Source organism: Neomonachus schauinslandi, chromosome 13, assembly GCF_002201575.2.
Source record: "Neomonachus schauinslandi chromosome 13, ASM220157v2, whole genome shotgun sequence".
NCBI classification, from domain to species: domain Eukaryota; kingdom Metazoa; phylum Chordata; class Mammalia; order Carnivora; family Phocidae; genus Neomonachus; species Neomonachus schauinslandi.
This window is the reverse complement of record NC_058415.1, coordinates 56,398,439-56,413,601: the sequence shown is the minus strand read 5'-3', so window position 1 is coordinate 56,413,601 and position 15,163 is coordinate 56,398,439. Positions and strand designations below refer to the sequence as shown.

The 15,163-nt window shown below is 38.7% G+C and overlaps 1 protein-coding gene and 1 pseudogene across 3 annotated transcripts in view; one reads left to right on the top strand and one right to left on the bottom strand.

Moving 5' to 3' along the window:
- The window catches only part of UBAP2 (ubiquitin associated protein 2), a 132,993-nt gene that overhangs the window by 84,796 nt on the left and 33,034 nt on the right, over positions 1 to 15,163 (top strand). For 2 of the 3 annotated variants that reach the window (XM_021691778.2, XM_021691777.2), the window contains exon 9: positions 9,813 to 9,865. In XM_021691778.2, the coding sequence (XP_021547453.1) occupies positions 9,813 to 9,865 (53 nt within the window). Of the gene's footprint in view, positions 1 to 6,082; positions 6,149 to 9,812; positions 9,866 to 15,163 lie in introns of all 3 variants that reach the window. The other variant, XM_044920772.1, reaches the window with a different exon arrangement.
- LOC110581876 lies at positions 13,701 to 14,008 on the bottom strand (annotated as a pseudogene).

The window sequence follows — 15,163 nt, the reverse complement described above, 5'->3', positions numbered from 1 at the left end:
AAATAAATAAATAAATAAATAAATAAATAAATAAATAAATAAATAAATAAAATAAAAAAAAATAAAAAACCAGTCACCTCCCAGATACATACTCAAGGGAATGGAGGACCTAGCTTTATGTAGAACCTTGTGTACAGATGTTCATAGAAGCATAATTCATAGTAGCCAAAACATGGAAACAAATCAGATGTCCCTCAGTGGGTGAATGGATGAGTAAAATGTGGTATATTATCCATACAATGGAATATTCATTCTATAAAAAGGAATGAAGTGCTAATGCATGCTGTAACTGGATGAATCTTAAAAACATGCTGAGTGAAAGAAGCTAGTCATAAAGGACCACATACTTTATATTGTGTGATTTCATTTGTATGAAATACCCAGATCAGGCAGATACATAGAAGTAGACTATTGGTTGCATAGGGTTGGGAATGTTTGGGAAAAATGGGGAGTGACTACTAATGGGTTCAAGATTTCTTCTTGGGAGTGATGAAAATATTCTCGAATAGATAGTCCTGATTGTTTTACAACTTGTGAATATACTAAACACTGCTCAGTTGTGTGCTTTAAAAGAGTGGATTTTATGCTGTACAAATTATATCTCAGTAACAAAAATAAGTATTATTCATACTTTGAGTAAAGCTGAAAATTCTTAGCATTTCAAACAAAACCCAACATCCATTTCTGACTTTTTAATAAACTGGCAAATCTGGAATATAAGGAAATTTCCTTAATCAGGTAGGGGATATCTACAAAACTTACAGCAAGTGTTATGGTTAATCGTGATGTGTGGTATATTTTTTCTCTGGAACAAGATAAAGGAGTTTACTCTTACTCTTTCTATATGACAATGTACTAGAGGTTGTAATCATTACAGTAAAGAATGAAAAAAGTCAGAAGGGTTAGAAAGACAAGGAAGAACGTGTCATTCCTGGCAGTGATATAAAAATCTAGATAAAATATTAAAAATGAATAAGGGAGGGGTGCCTGGGTGGCTCAGTCGTTAAGCGTCTGCCTTCAGCTCAGGTCATGATCCCCAGGGTCCTGGGATCGAGTCCCACATTGGGCTCCCTGCTCGGCAGGAAGCCCGCTTCTCCCTCTCCCACTCCCCCTGCTTGTGTTCCTGCTCTCGCTGTCTCTCTGTCAAATAAATAAATAAAATCTTTAAAAAAAAAAAAATGAATAAAGGAGTTTTAAAAGGTGCTAGGTAGAAGTTCAATAGAAGATATATTCTATAAACCATCAACAAAGAGAAAATGGAAAAAAATTAGGAGCCTCAAAAACATCAAATGCTTAGGAAGAAGTGTAATGAGCAAGATGGTAAGACTTCTACCTATGAAAATGTTAAATGTTATATTTAAAACATGGAATCAAGTTTCAAGAAATAAATGGAAAATGGGCGCCTGGGTGGCTCAGATGGTTGGGCGTCTGCCTTCGGCTCGGGTCATGATCCCAGGGTCCTGGGATCGAGTCCCGCATCGGGCTCCCTGCTCAGCGGGGAGCCTGCTTCTCCCTCTGCCTCTCTCTGTCTGTCTCTTGTGAATAAATAAAATCTTAAAAAAAAAAAAAAGAAAGAAATGGAAAGATATACCATTTCTATATATTTTTATATATTTCAGCTCTCACTGTTGTGAAACTTAGTTTTTACTGACTCTCTCCTTGGACATTAATTCATGGTACTACACTTTGTGAAAATTTATCTTGCTAGTTTTTAAAAATGTCAGGTTTATTGAGATAAATTTTATAGGCAATAATCTTTTTTAAGGGTACAAGTAGGTGAAGTCAAACAAATGCATATACTTCTGTGACCACCCCTAAAATCAAGACTGTGTTTCTCTACTAGCAATGAACAATTGCAAATGAGAATTAAAAAGGAAAAAAAGTATTATTTACAGTATTATAAAAGCATGAAATACTTAGAATGTGTGCAATATTTGTATGTTGAAAATTATGCATCTTGATGAGAAATATCAAGACCCAACAAAGGGGAGAGATACTCAGTGTTTATGAACTGGATCATTCAGTATATTATTAAAAAGTTATTTTTTCTCAAATTGGTGTTTAGGTGCAGTACAAGTTGAATCAAAATCTAGCAGGGGCGCCTGGATGGCTCATTCAGTTGGGCATCTGCCTTAGGCTCAGTTGGGCATCTGGCTCTCTGCACATCGGGGAGTCAGCTTCTCTCTGCCCCCTCCCACTTGTGCATGCTCTCTTTTTCTCTCTCAAATAAATACTTAAAAAAAAAAAATCCTAGCAGATTATTGTTGTGTAAATTAACTTGATTTTGAAGTTTTTATAGAAGAGATGCCTGGGTGGCTCAGTTGGTTAAGCGTCTGCCTTCAGGTCAGGGTATGATCCTAGGGTCCTGGGATGGAGTCCCACATTGGACTCCTTGCTCAGCGTGGAGCCTACTTGTCCCTCTGTCTGGTGCCCCCCCACCCCACCCCACCCCACCCTCCCCGCTTATGCATGCACGCGCGCTTTCTCTCTCTGGCAAATAAATAAAATGTTTCTGTTTTGTTTTTTTAGGATTTTATTTATTTATTTGACACAGAGAGAGCGAGAGAAGGAACACAAGCAGGGGGAGCAGGAGAGGGAGAAGCAGGCTTCCCGCCGAGCAGGGAGCCCGACCCTGGGATTATGACCTGAGCCGAAGGCAGACGCTTAACGACTGAGCCACCCAGGTGCCCCCCAAATTTATTTTTTTAAAAAACATTTTATTTAGGGGCAGCTGGGTGGCTCAGTTGTTAAGCGTCTGCCTTCGGCTCAGGTCATGGTCCCAGGGTCCTGGGATCCAGCCCTGCATCAGGCTCCCTGCTCGGCGGGAAGCCTGCTTCTCCCTCTCCCCCTGCTTGTGTTTCTTCTCTCGCTTTGTCTCTCTCTGTCAAATAAAATTTTAAAAATAAATAAATAAATTTTTATAGACAAATACAGGAACTGGCATAGCCCAAAGAATTTTGAAAAAGAACAACGTTTAGATCATATGCCTTGATTTCAAAAGTTTGTTTCTTTCTTTGGGGGGGGGAGGGGAGAGGAGCAGAGGGAGAGAGAGAGAATCTTTTCTTTTGGTAGGGGGAGGATCTTAAGCAGGCTCCTCACCCAGCATGGAGACCAACATGGGGCGTGAGCTCATGACCCTGAGATCATGACCTGAGCGGAAACCAAGAGTTGGACGCTCAACCAACTGAGCCACCCAGGCGCCCCTTAAAAAGTTAAAGCTACAATAATCTGTGGATTTGGCAAAAGCATTGAGACTGATCAATTATGTAATAGCAAATCTAGCAATAAACCCATAGATATATGGCTAATTAATTGACTTAGGACAACAGTTTCAAGGCACTTCAGTGGTATTTATTACACTGTCCTACACAAAAAAAATAAAATCAAGTAGGTAATAGTTCTTTTTTTTTAATTTTTTTTTATTTTTTAAAGATTTTATTTATTTATTTGACACAGAGAAAGCACAAGTAGGCAGAGAGGCAGGCAGAGAGAGAGGGAGAAGCAGGCTCTCCACTGAGCAGGGAGCCGGACGTGGGGCTCAGTCCCAGGACCCAGGGATCATGACCTGAGCCGAAGGCAGCCGCTTAACCGACTGAGCAACCCAGGTGCCCCAAGTAGGTAATAGTTCTAAATGTGAAACCTGGTAGGATAACTTCTAAAGAAAATACAGGGGCAAATCTTAGGCCACCTTGGGTTAGGCAAGATTTCTTATATAGGACACAGTAAGCACGAGTTATAAAACAAAAACTTGGTTCTTTTTTTTTTTAAGATTTTATTTATTTGACAGAGAGAGAGCAGAGATAGGCAGAGCGGCAGGCAGAAGGAGAGGGAGAAGCAGGCTCTCCGCTGAGCAGGGAGCCCCATGCGGGGCTCGATCCCTGGACCCTGGGATCATGACCTGAGCCAAAGGCAGATGCTTAAACGACTGAGCCACACAGGTGCCCCAAAAACTTGGTTCTTGAGAAGAAAATAAATAAGGTGAAAGGAGGAAATATTTATAAAACTCCCATTTTTTATTTTATTATTTTTAAAAATTTTATTTATTTATTTCACAGAGACACAGCTAGAGAGGGAACACAAGCAGGGGGAGTGGGAGAGGGAGAAGCAGACTTCTGCTGAGCAGGGAGCCCGATACGGGGCTTGATCCCTGGGATCATGACCTGAGCCGAAAGCAGACGCTTAACGACTGAGCCACCCAGGTCCCCCTTTTATGTTATCTCTCCACCCAACATGGGGCTTGAACCTGCAACCCAGAGATCAAGAGCCACATGCTCTACTGACTGAGCCAGCCAGGCACCCCCAAACCCCCGTTTGAAAAGGGATTTGTATATAGAATATATAAAGAATTCCTAACAACTCATAAGAAAACAAGCAACCCAATAAAATAAATGAACAATTAAAAATGAGCAAAAATGAAAAAGTTGTGGAAATGGGTAGTGGTGTTGGTTTGTATAACATTGTGAATATAATGGTAATGCGTTGTGCACTTAAGGGTTAACATGGTAAGTTTTTTGCCCCCCCCCCCCAAAAAGTGATTTTAAGTATATTTTACCAAAATAAAAAGATGACCTAGAACTATACACACACTTTGTATCTATGCCAGTTTTTTTGATTATTGTACTATAATTATGGGGCATGTAATCATTAGGATATGGATAACTTCTAGTCAATCTGTAGTTATTTCAAAATAAAAAGTTAATAAAAGCGAAAGATTTGAACATATACTTCAAAGAGGAAGATAAAAATGTGCTCATTATCATTGGTTGTAGGAGAAATACAAATTAAAACTATAATAGGTTGCCACTTTTCATTCATAAAAATGGCTTTAGAGGGGCAACTGACTGGCTCAGTCAGTAGAGCACGCGATTCTTGATCTTGGGGTTGTAGGTTCAAGACTTATGTTGGGTGTAGAAGTTACTTAAAAAAAAAAAACAAAATCAAAACAAAAATGGCTGTAGAAGGAAACTGACAGTACTAAGTATTAATGAAGGTGGCAGAACAGCCGGAACTCATACATTCCTGGTGTGAAAGCGTACATTCACGACATAGTCTTAACAATCCCAACCCTTGTTTTTGTTTTTGTTTTTAAAGATTTTATTTATTTGACACAGAGAGAGACAGTGAGAGCAGGAACACAAGCAGGGGGAGTGGGAGAGGGAGAAGCAGGCTTCCTGCAGAGCAGGGAGCCCGATGGGGGCTCGATCCCAAGACCCTAGGATCATGACCTGCGCCGAAGGCAGACGCTTAACAACTGAGCCACCCAGGCGCCCCAACCCTTGTTTTTTATTGAAGAGGAATGAAAACATAGCCACGCAAAAACCTGCACAGAATGTAAAGCAGCTTTATGCATAACCTTTATTGATTTTGAAATCAGGTGTTGAAACAATGTTGAATTAGTTGATTAACTGTTACTTTTCTTTTTTCTCATTCTGCCTCCTGTTCTTTTCTGTCTTGTGTCTATCTCTTCTCCCTCCTTCTCCTCATTCTCATTTAGAGTAGCCGATTCCTTGCTAAAAAATAAGCAAACATGTTTAATGCAAAATAGAGTTAAAGGATTCCGTTGATAGAGCCAGGGTATTTCTCTAGGGGCGTCATAGAGTGGCATTGTCTTGTTGAAAACACGGAGTTCCAAGTCTGGCCCTCAGCCATAATTATAGGCTCAGAAACCTGACTTTTGACAGGATAATAAATCCATTCCTTAGAGGCAGACCTCCATTAACCAAAGTAGAAAGACTGAAGGGTAGTCAGAATGCTAATTTATTAAATTTAAACATACTAAACATAACTTGTTAAACATTGGAATGCTCTTGACAAGTGGGAAGGGAGTTTGATGAACATGGGAATATGAACAACGGTAGTTGATGCAGTTGACTGTTCAGAGGCCATCTGGCTAATAATAAGATTTATAGTTGAGTCACAGTGGGCTGTCACAATATGGATTGCAGTAAGTTTTCTTCTCTGATGCACAGCATAGACATAGCTTTGACGCTTTACTTTCTCTATTTAAGTTGCTGACCTGCTTTTGTTTTGATGAATACCTTCATTAATATGTTAAGACCTTCCCTTGTACATTGATCTGCAGAACTGGCATCAAATGTTCATATTGTAGCTCAGGATCTGCCAAACAAAAATTTTTATGGACTCAAAGGTATTGTTGTTTTAATTGAAAAATTTCCCTTAGTTACAAATCTACTAAAATGGGGGTGCCTAGCTGCCTCAATCTGCAGAGCACGCGACTTGATTTTGGGGTCATGAGTTCAAGCAGCATGTTGGGCACAGAGCTTACTTTAAAAAGAAAAGATCTCCTAAAATGCTTATAGTATCTTCCATTTTAATCAAGGCTAGCTAAGAAAACCTTATATAATTGTAAAAACTGTATTTTTACAACTACTTGATTAAATATCAACTTTTGATTATGGAAGTGTTTTATAGATTGCCTTCAAGACAGCACAGGTTTTTAACTCATTGTTTTCCTTTTTCCTGTGTGGCTGCCTTATGTATGCTTTTGATAGAGGGCTAACATCAAGTTAAGTTGAACATAAAGCATGCATCTCAAATTTGTTATGAGCTGAAAATAAATTGTTACTGACATTTTCCCATAGTTTGAGGTGTAGGTTTATAGGTCTATAATGGAGACCAAAGTCTTACTGTAGAATTCTAATATTTTACAATAGGATTAGGACTTGAACCAAATTCGTCTCTATGTAATGTCTCATAATTTTATAGTCTGTGTATTTAGGGTGGGTTACTGCAACAGTTGGCCCTGATTTCTGATAAGGGGCTAACCCCTCTGTTGCCTGACATAACGACTTTACCATGTTGCACTTCTGCTTGTGACTACATATATGGTCTTCTGCCAGTTAGTAAATGTACTCACATTCTGACTGTATTCTACATGTCTAAATTCGTGTTTTAATTATTTTCAAAATACCCGTCTCTTAAGTGTTAGTCCAGTCTCTTTACATCATGTGTATGAAAGTGTGCTTTAACTTAATACCACAGAGTACATTTAAAAATGATCACAAGAGTAAATTTTATGAGTATTTTACCACAACTTAAAAATTTTTGGAAAAAAAAGTTATGTTGTAAACTTTAGGATACTTTTAATATTTTATATAGAAGGCTTTTTAATGCTTCATCGTTATTTTTCTCCTTTGGGATATCCCTTCTTTTTATCTTTCTAGTATTTTCCAACTTTCAAGTTTTTTTTTTTTTTTTTTTTTAAGATTTTATTTTTAAGTAATCTCTACATCCAGTGTGGGACTTAAACTTACAACCCCAAGATCAAGAGTCCCATGCTCTACAGACTGAGATAGCTAGGTGCTGCCCCTGTTTTCTGTTTCTTGATTAGAATGTTCCTAAAACTGCTTAGGTTGAGCCTCAGCTTTTCATAAAATTTCTTAATCATTTTTTTTTAAGATTTTATTTATTTATTTGGCAGAGAGAGAGACACAGTGAGAGAAGTAACAAGCAGTGGGAGTGGGAGAGGGAGAAGCAGGCCTCCCGCCGAGCAGGGAGCCAGCCCGATGTGGGGCTCAATCCCAGGACTCTGGGATCATGACCTGAGCCGAAGGCAGACGCTTAACGACTGAGCCACCCAGGCACCCCAGAATCTGTTAATCTTTAGAATACTGTCTCTTACGATGAATTTGACAGTGTGAGCATATGGTAGGTTGCATGGAGGTGGCACCAAGAACAGTGTGTATTGTCCATTCTTTAATCTAATTGTGTCCTTTTAAAACTATAAATTTACTTAGAGAAGTTTCGAAGGAGATATATTCAAAGATTGGAGATTATGTATTATTAGTATCTAGAAGAAAGTCACATTGTAGAAGGAATATAAGAGTGGAGAGTATGTACATGGCTTGCCTTAGATTTATTAAGGTTTGTGTACAGGGTGATCTCCAAGAAGTCGGTGCAGAGGTCTTAGAGAACAAGTTTTCAGTACTGGTTTCCGACTGGGACTAATTGCATGTTTTGTTTTTTCACTTAGGCTATAACTTTTTTCTAGTTTTAAGAAAATATTTTAATTCAGAGAGATGTTTTGGGATATTTGTTTTATGACATTTGTGGAAAAATTATGGAAACCATTAAAAGGTATGAGGGGGTGCCTGGGTGGCTCAGTTGGTTAAGCGGCTGCCTTTGGCTCAGGTCATGATCCCAGGGTTCTGGGATCGAGTCCCATATCAGGCTCCCTGCTCAGTGGAGAGCCTGCTTCTCCCTCTCCCTCTGCCTGCCTCTCTACCTACTTGTGCTCTGTCAAATAAATAAATAAAATCTAAAAAAAAAAAAAAAAGTATGGTGAGTAAACCAGTACAAAGGATCAGATTGTCAGTTCAGATCTTTCTCTATGAATCTTTACAGTTATTTCAAGGATACATGCAGTTGAGAAGCACGGAAGAACAATGAGTGCCTGTATTGCCATTCTTCCTTCCTATAATATATATGCCCTATGATCCACAATAATAGATAAAGTCTATCAGTGATGTGTGTAGGTTTCTCACAGCAGGGAATTTTCGCAGGTTTAAAAAAATCTCCCAAGTAGTAGCATATCTTAGGTGATATTTTATAGGGAGCCATACTGCATAAATGCATCAATTCTGTGTTTGCCATAACCAGTCCTAAACTAGGGACATCCAATCAAAAGATTCCATAGAGAAGGACTCTATTCCTAGGTAATAACATCTATTTATTTGAGGCAGTTGGTTATTAGGTTATTGACCTGATTCCAAGGAGATGAGATCTGGTTACCTGCCTTTTTTTCTCAAGAGTGTTCCCTTCTCTTCCTTTTGTCCTCTCTACACACAGACTTCATTGTAGGTCAGATGCTCAGCTCATTTTTTCCTGTTGGAAGGAACGAAAACATTGACAGTCTTACTTCCTGGGGGTAGTTATAGTTGATATCTTGGTATATTTTCTTTTAAAACCATTTTCTCTGCGTGTGTGTTTGCATGTATATTTTAAAATAATGTTCCTGTACTTATACAGGATCTCTGAATACTAAAGTCAGCATTTCTGGACACATGGTTTTTTTTTTTAATCTTTAAAAAAAAATTTAAAGATTTTATTATTACTTGAGAGTGAGAGAGAGAGAAGGAGCAGGGGAAGGGACAGAGGGAGAGGGGGAAGCAGACTCTCCGCTGAGCATGGAGCCCGACTTGGGGCTCGATCCCAGGTCTCCGGGATCATGACCTGAGCTGAAGACAGAGGCTTAACCAAATGAGCCACCCAGATGCCACCACAAATGCTGTCTTTTTAAAGCACTTAATTATTTGATAGATGTTTGTTCTGTAACAATTGTTTGAGCAGATCCTTGTACCTAATCAGGAGTTACAGCACCATACTTCATGTGAACAGGACTAACCTTTGCTGGGGATCTATTAGAAAACCATAGAATGGAATAAATATCTTATAAAAAGGATGCTTGTATAAATTTAGAAACTCTGTAATCTACATGAAATTAGGGTCCAAGGCAGACCGCTTCATTGTTCTAAGTTTTATATATCATAAGGATCTCATTGTGTGTATTTGTGCTGTGTTCGTACTTATGGCAGAATTGCTTGAATATGATCTACACTGATGCAAAATCAGTTTCAGAAATTGCTTTGAGGTTATGTGGATAGTACCTAGCTAAGTTGGTATATGAGAACATGACATTTTACTGAGAATAGATCAGGAGCTTCATATTTCTTGGATTGTAAACTAAATTACTAATGAGATACATGACACATCTTGTGCAGTATACAACAGAGAATTATTTGCAGTAAGATAGTATTTGGCTTTGTGATGTAAACTATGATTATTGTCAACAGGAACCTGGAAGAATTCTGTGGAAGAGTGGACAACAGACGACTGGACTGAAGATGTAAGTATTTAGCATCAGATTAGATCCTTCTCCTTTTGGTTTCTGATTGGGGCATGCATTCCTTGAAGAAAGCTGGAGACATCTTGAGTTGTTCATGGCTCCTTTTCAGACATCTATGATTATCATGTTTTTTAGCAAGTGCTTCTCAGAAGGAGGTTGGTGTTTTGAGATTTTTAAGAAACTTGGTTTTAAAGCATCCACTTAAAAATGACCAATTGTAAAACAGGACTGAAATCATTTTTTTAGCTTATCTTTTGTTCTTTTAAAAATTTAAAAAAATTTTTTTTAATTTTTAAAGATTTTATTTATTTGAGAGTGAGAGTACTGAAGCAGGGGGGGCGGACAGAGGGAGAGAGGGAGAAACAGGCTCCCTGCTGAGCAGGGAGCCCGATGTGAGACTCAATCCCAGGACTCCGGGATCATGACCTGAGCCAAAGTTAGATGCTTGACTTACTGAGCCACCTGGGCACCCCTTGTTTGTTCTGATAACTAAGTGCTGCTATTGCCTGACCTGTTTGTTTATTAAAGATTTTATTTATTTCTTTGACAGAGATACAGCGAGAGAGGGAACACAAGCAGGGGGAGTGGGAGAGGGAGAAAGGGAGAAGCAGGCTTCACACTGAACAGGGAGCCCGATGTGGGGCTCGATCCCAGGACCCTGAGATCATGATGTGAGCTGAAGGCAGGTGCTTAATGACTGAGCCAACCAGGCGCCCACTGACCTGTTTATTTTTTATAACATTTTTATTAATGGAGATCAGTCAGTGTTTGGGTCACAGCTGAAATTAACCTGAATAAGTGATTCTGGTTCTAGGCCCAACCCCTTCTTTTTAAAACTAGACTAGCTCTTTTTATATTCATTTATTCCATAGACATTTTTGAGTGTACTACACTAACTCTGGTAGTGTTGATCTATAACTCTGGGCTCAGCATAAGATATTCTTCGATTAAAAAAATATTTAAAAAAAAATGTAACTGAACAAGTAGCCCTATACCATATTTTATACCATTTTTCTCTTTGACTCTCAAGCGCCAGAACATGTGTATGTACATGAACAGTGTGCGGAAGAGAATAAAGGGGTTATAAGTATTGACCTTTATTTATTTAAATGATGGGTTTTAAATTTATTAATTTTTAAGTAATCTCTACGTCCGGTATGGGGCTCAAACTCATGAACCCAAGACCCAAGAGTTGCATGCTCTACCAATTGAGCCAGCCAGGTGCCCCAAGTATTGACCTTTTTTTAAAAAGATTTTATTTATTTATTTGACAGAGAGATACAGCGAGAAAGGGAACACAAGCAGGTGGAGTGGGAGAGGGAGAAGCAGGCTTCCCGCGGAGCAGGGAGACCTATGCGGGGCTCGATCCCAGGACCCTGGGATCATGACCTGAGCCAAAGGCAGACGCGTAACGACTGAGCCACCCAGGTGCCCTTCACGTATTGACCTTTAATATCACATAAAGTGACCCAGACTTTGAAAATTTTTTCTTGAGATTTCCGCCCCCCCGTTTACCATTCTGTTTTAACAAGTGTATTTTTATTTATTATTTTATATGTATTTTAAAAATCTTATTTTTTTTTGAGAGAGAGCTCACAAACAGGGGCACAGGGAGAGGGACATCTGAGTTCGTGATCTGAGCGGAAGTCAGATGCTTAAAGCACTGAGTCACCCAGGCGCCCCTACAAGTATGTTTTTAAAGAAATCAACTACAGTTATGCCACCTCTGTCCTGCTGCGAAGCAGTATTATATCTGGTTTGTTAGTGAGCAAACTGGGTAAAGTATGAGGAAGAAAGACAATAGAGATGCTCATTTGATTGAGATTTAAGGTATATATTAACTTCTGCCATATACTAACCATAAATCTTTGGGGTATGATGTCATCAGGCTCTGGTAATATGTAATGTAATTACCAGTACTGGTAATATGAAGATGCTGGACTAGATGGGTGGTTAGTTGAATCAGTGGAGGGATGGGTACCAGTGATGAAGACAGAGTGAGCAGCCTGTGGGCACTTGTCCAACTTTTAAATATGTTTGTTACTTGAATTTTTGCTAAGAGTTTGTTGGGGAAAAAAAAATTCCCAGTGCTAGAAGCTTTAGATCTCTTTGGCTCCTGTCTGGGTCATCAGGCAGTTTAGAAAATCAGCAGGGGATCAAAATGCAAAAGACCATGGGGTGCCTGGGTGCTCAGTTGGTTAAGCGGCTGCCTTCGACTCCTGTCATGATCCTAGCATCCTGGGATTGACCTCTGCATCGGGCTCCCTGCTCAGCGAGGAGTCTGCTTCTCCCACCCCCCCCCTTGTGCTCTTGCTTGCTCTCTCCCCTTCTCTCCCCCTCAAATAAATAAAAATAAAATCTTAAAAAAAAAAAAAAAGAATGAAAAAGGCCTTTATTCAAATTGTAGCTGAGCTGACCTGTTGACTTTGAGTGATGCATCTTTCCTTACTGAGCCTTCTCTTTTCTATCAGTGTAATGAATATCATAATCGTTGTCCTGCCTAACTTTCTGTTAATTGTTCTGTGGGTCAGATGAGGTTTTTCAGTGAATGTTGTTAATAAGCAGTTCAAATGTACACCCATAGAGATTAATATTCTGGAGAACCCATATTATATCACAGTATAATTTGTAATTAGTGAAAAGAATTAGCATAGGAAATTTGGATGTCTTTTCTCAGAAATTATCAAGAAAATTTAAGACTTTTCTGAGATTATATAAAATAATGGTGATTGATCCATGAGTAATCATGGTGTAAATTGAAAATTCCTTGTAGAGCTTAGAACAGTAACTATTGGAGCGCCTGGGTGGTTCAGTTGATTAAGTGTCCGACTCTTCGTTTTGGCTCAGGTCATTATCTCAGGGTGGTGAGATCGAGCCCCACATCAGACTCCACATTCAGCAGGGTGTCTGCTTGAGATTCTCACCCCCCAGCCCCTGGCCCCCACACTTTCTGTCTCTCAAATAAATAAGTAAATCTTTAAAAAAAAAAAAAAAGTCAACAAAAACAGCAGTAACTACTAACCCTTCCCTCCCTACTCCTTTTTTCCCCTTTAATTTCTCCATAATTAATTTCTGCGTTCAGCATAGGGCTCAAACCTACAACCATGAGATCAAAGAGTTGCATGCTCTACTGACTGAGCCAGCCACGCTGCCCCTAAGGGCAGCCACTTTAAATAATTTTTATGTATTTTCTTCTGTTATTTTTCTTTTTACAAATTTTAAAATGTGTGTGTCATTTGAAATATGAGAATGCTTACTTTTTACATAATTTTTTAAGATTTTATTTATTTTATTTTTTATCAAAAAAGGAGACATCAAATTTAATTTAAAGGAAAAAAATCAGAAATTGTCTGAAAAAACAGAACAAATCAATTCCTGAAAAAAAGTTCTGCATCTTGCACATTTATTGAAAGGGTTGGAAAAAAATTAAAATGCCCTTTAGCTTAAGAATTTTTTAGTTATCGGGGTGCCTGGGTGGCTCAGTTGGTTAAGCGACTGCCTTCGGCTCAGGTCATGATCCCAGGGTTCTGGGATCGAGCCCCGCATCGGGCTCCCTGCTCCTCAGGGAGCCTGCTTCTTCTGGACCTGCTTCTCCCTCTCTCTCTGCCTGCCGCTCCACCTGCTTGTGCTTTCTCTCTCTGTGTCAAATAAATAAATAAAATCTTTTAAAAAAATAATAAAAAAAAAATTTTTTTTAGTTATCCGCAAATCAACTCATTTCAGGAGTGGAAGAATCCTTGGTCATTTCTTAATATCAAATTTTACACAGGTTTCTACATTTAAAGAGGCAATCATACAAAAGCTCCTATATTACATACATGATAAATTCTTTGTTTCAGCCAATTCTTAATGGAGGGGCAACGAGTACACACCATCTCCCTGGACAAAAAGCATTGGAATATTCCGTTTTGTTGATTTATATATCTCTTCATATGTTTCCTCATCAGTTTCTATAGTAGTCACAGTTTATTCCACATCTCCCAATATCATATTTAAATGCTTATCATAAGCATGTAGTCTGCCTCAAAGCTCTCTGTCATTTCTCATTTCCACATAAATTCGCTCATCCAGGCTGAACCTGATGAGATCCAGGGGCTCTTCTATGGTGTTGGTAGTTTGTTGCTGGTCCATGTCGTCAGCCATGTTTCAAACCCTGCGCCCTTTCCCCAAGATTCTATTTTTAAGTAGCTTCTACACGCTTGAGGCTTGAACTCACGACCCTGAGATCAAGAGTCACATGCTTTACTGACTGAGCCAGCAGTTGTCCCTCTCCTTTTTTTAGACAATAGAGAAGGAGGAAACCATTTAATTTTCTTTATTCTGCCAGGGTTAAATAGGATGTCAGTAATTAATGTGGTTCTCATTTGCTTTGAACTGATTAATATTTTTGTGGCTTTGGATCTACTCTACCATTGCTTTTCTCTGTCTTATAGAATCTTACATATTAAATAGAGTTAAGGCAAAAATGGATTCCTTGGGAGCTCTATAAGATACTACCTTGGAACAGGGTGCAGTGAACGCCCTTCTTGTTGAAACAGCAATCTATTCACTTTTTATTTGTTTTTATAGATAATGAGCACCTACTGTCTGCTCTGTCCCTGCCAGAATATTAATATGTGAGTCAACCTGATTTTTATACAGTGTTTCAGAGTTTGAGACTGTTAGAGTTGATAAGTATTATAGCAGCCTTTTTGAAAAGAATTTTCTGCGATTTCTGACATTATCTCATTAGGTCAACATTTTTCAGCCTTTAATAGCTCATACTCTGCTTTGAAAATGTGAAAAGAGCCTACCTTTCAATAATGTGAGTTGAGGTTTCAAAAAATCTTATCCTGGGCGCCTTAAAACTTTGAAAGGGCATTTAGACCATATGTATAAATCTAAAAGAATTGTATTCAGTGAACAAAGCCAGACCAAAAAAAATGTGCATATTTTAAAATTCCACTTAAAATTCTAGAAATTACAACACTTATCTACAGTGACAGAAAACACATTGGTGGTTTCGTGGGGACTAAGGTAAGTGGTAGAAGGGATTGATTACATAGGGACTGGAGCAAACTTTTGGGGTAGTATGTTCATTGTCTTGATTTTGTGATGGTTTCATGGCATATTCATATGATAAAACTTCAGTTATTCGGTTTGAGCATTTGCAGATTATTGAATGTGATATAACCTCAACAAAGTTGTTTTTATACAAAAACAGGGAAACCTATGACTTAATAAAAAAGAAACACAGATTACTATTAAAATACTGAAACTGGGCGCCTGGGTGGCTCAGATGGTTAAGCGTCTGCCTTC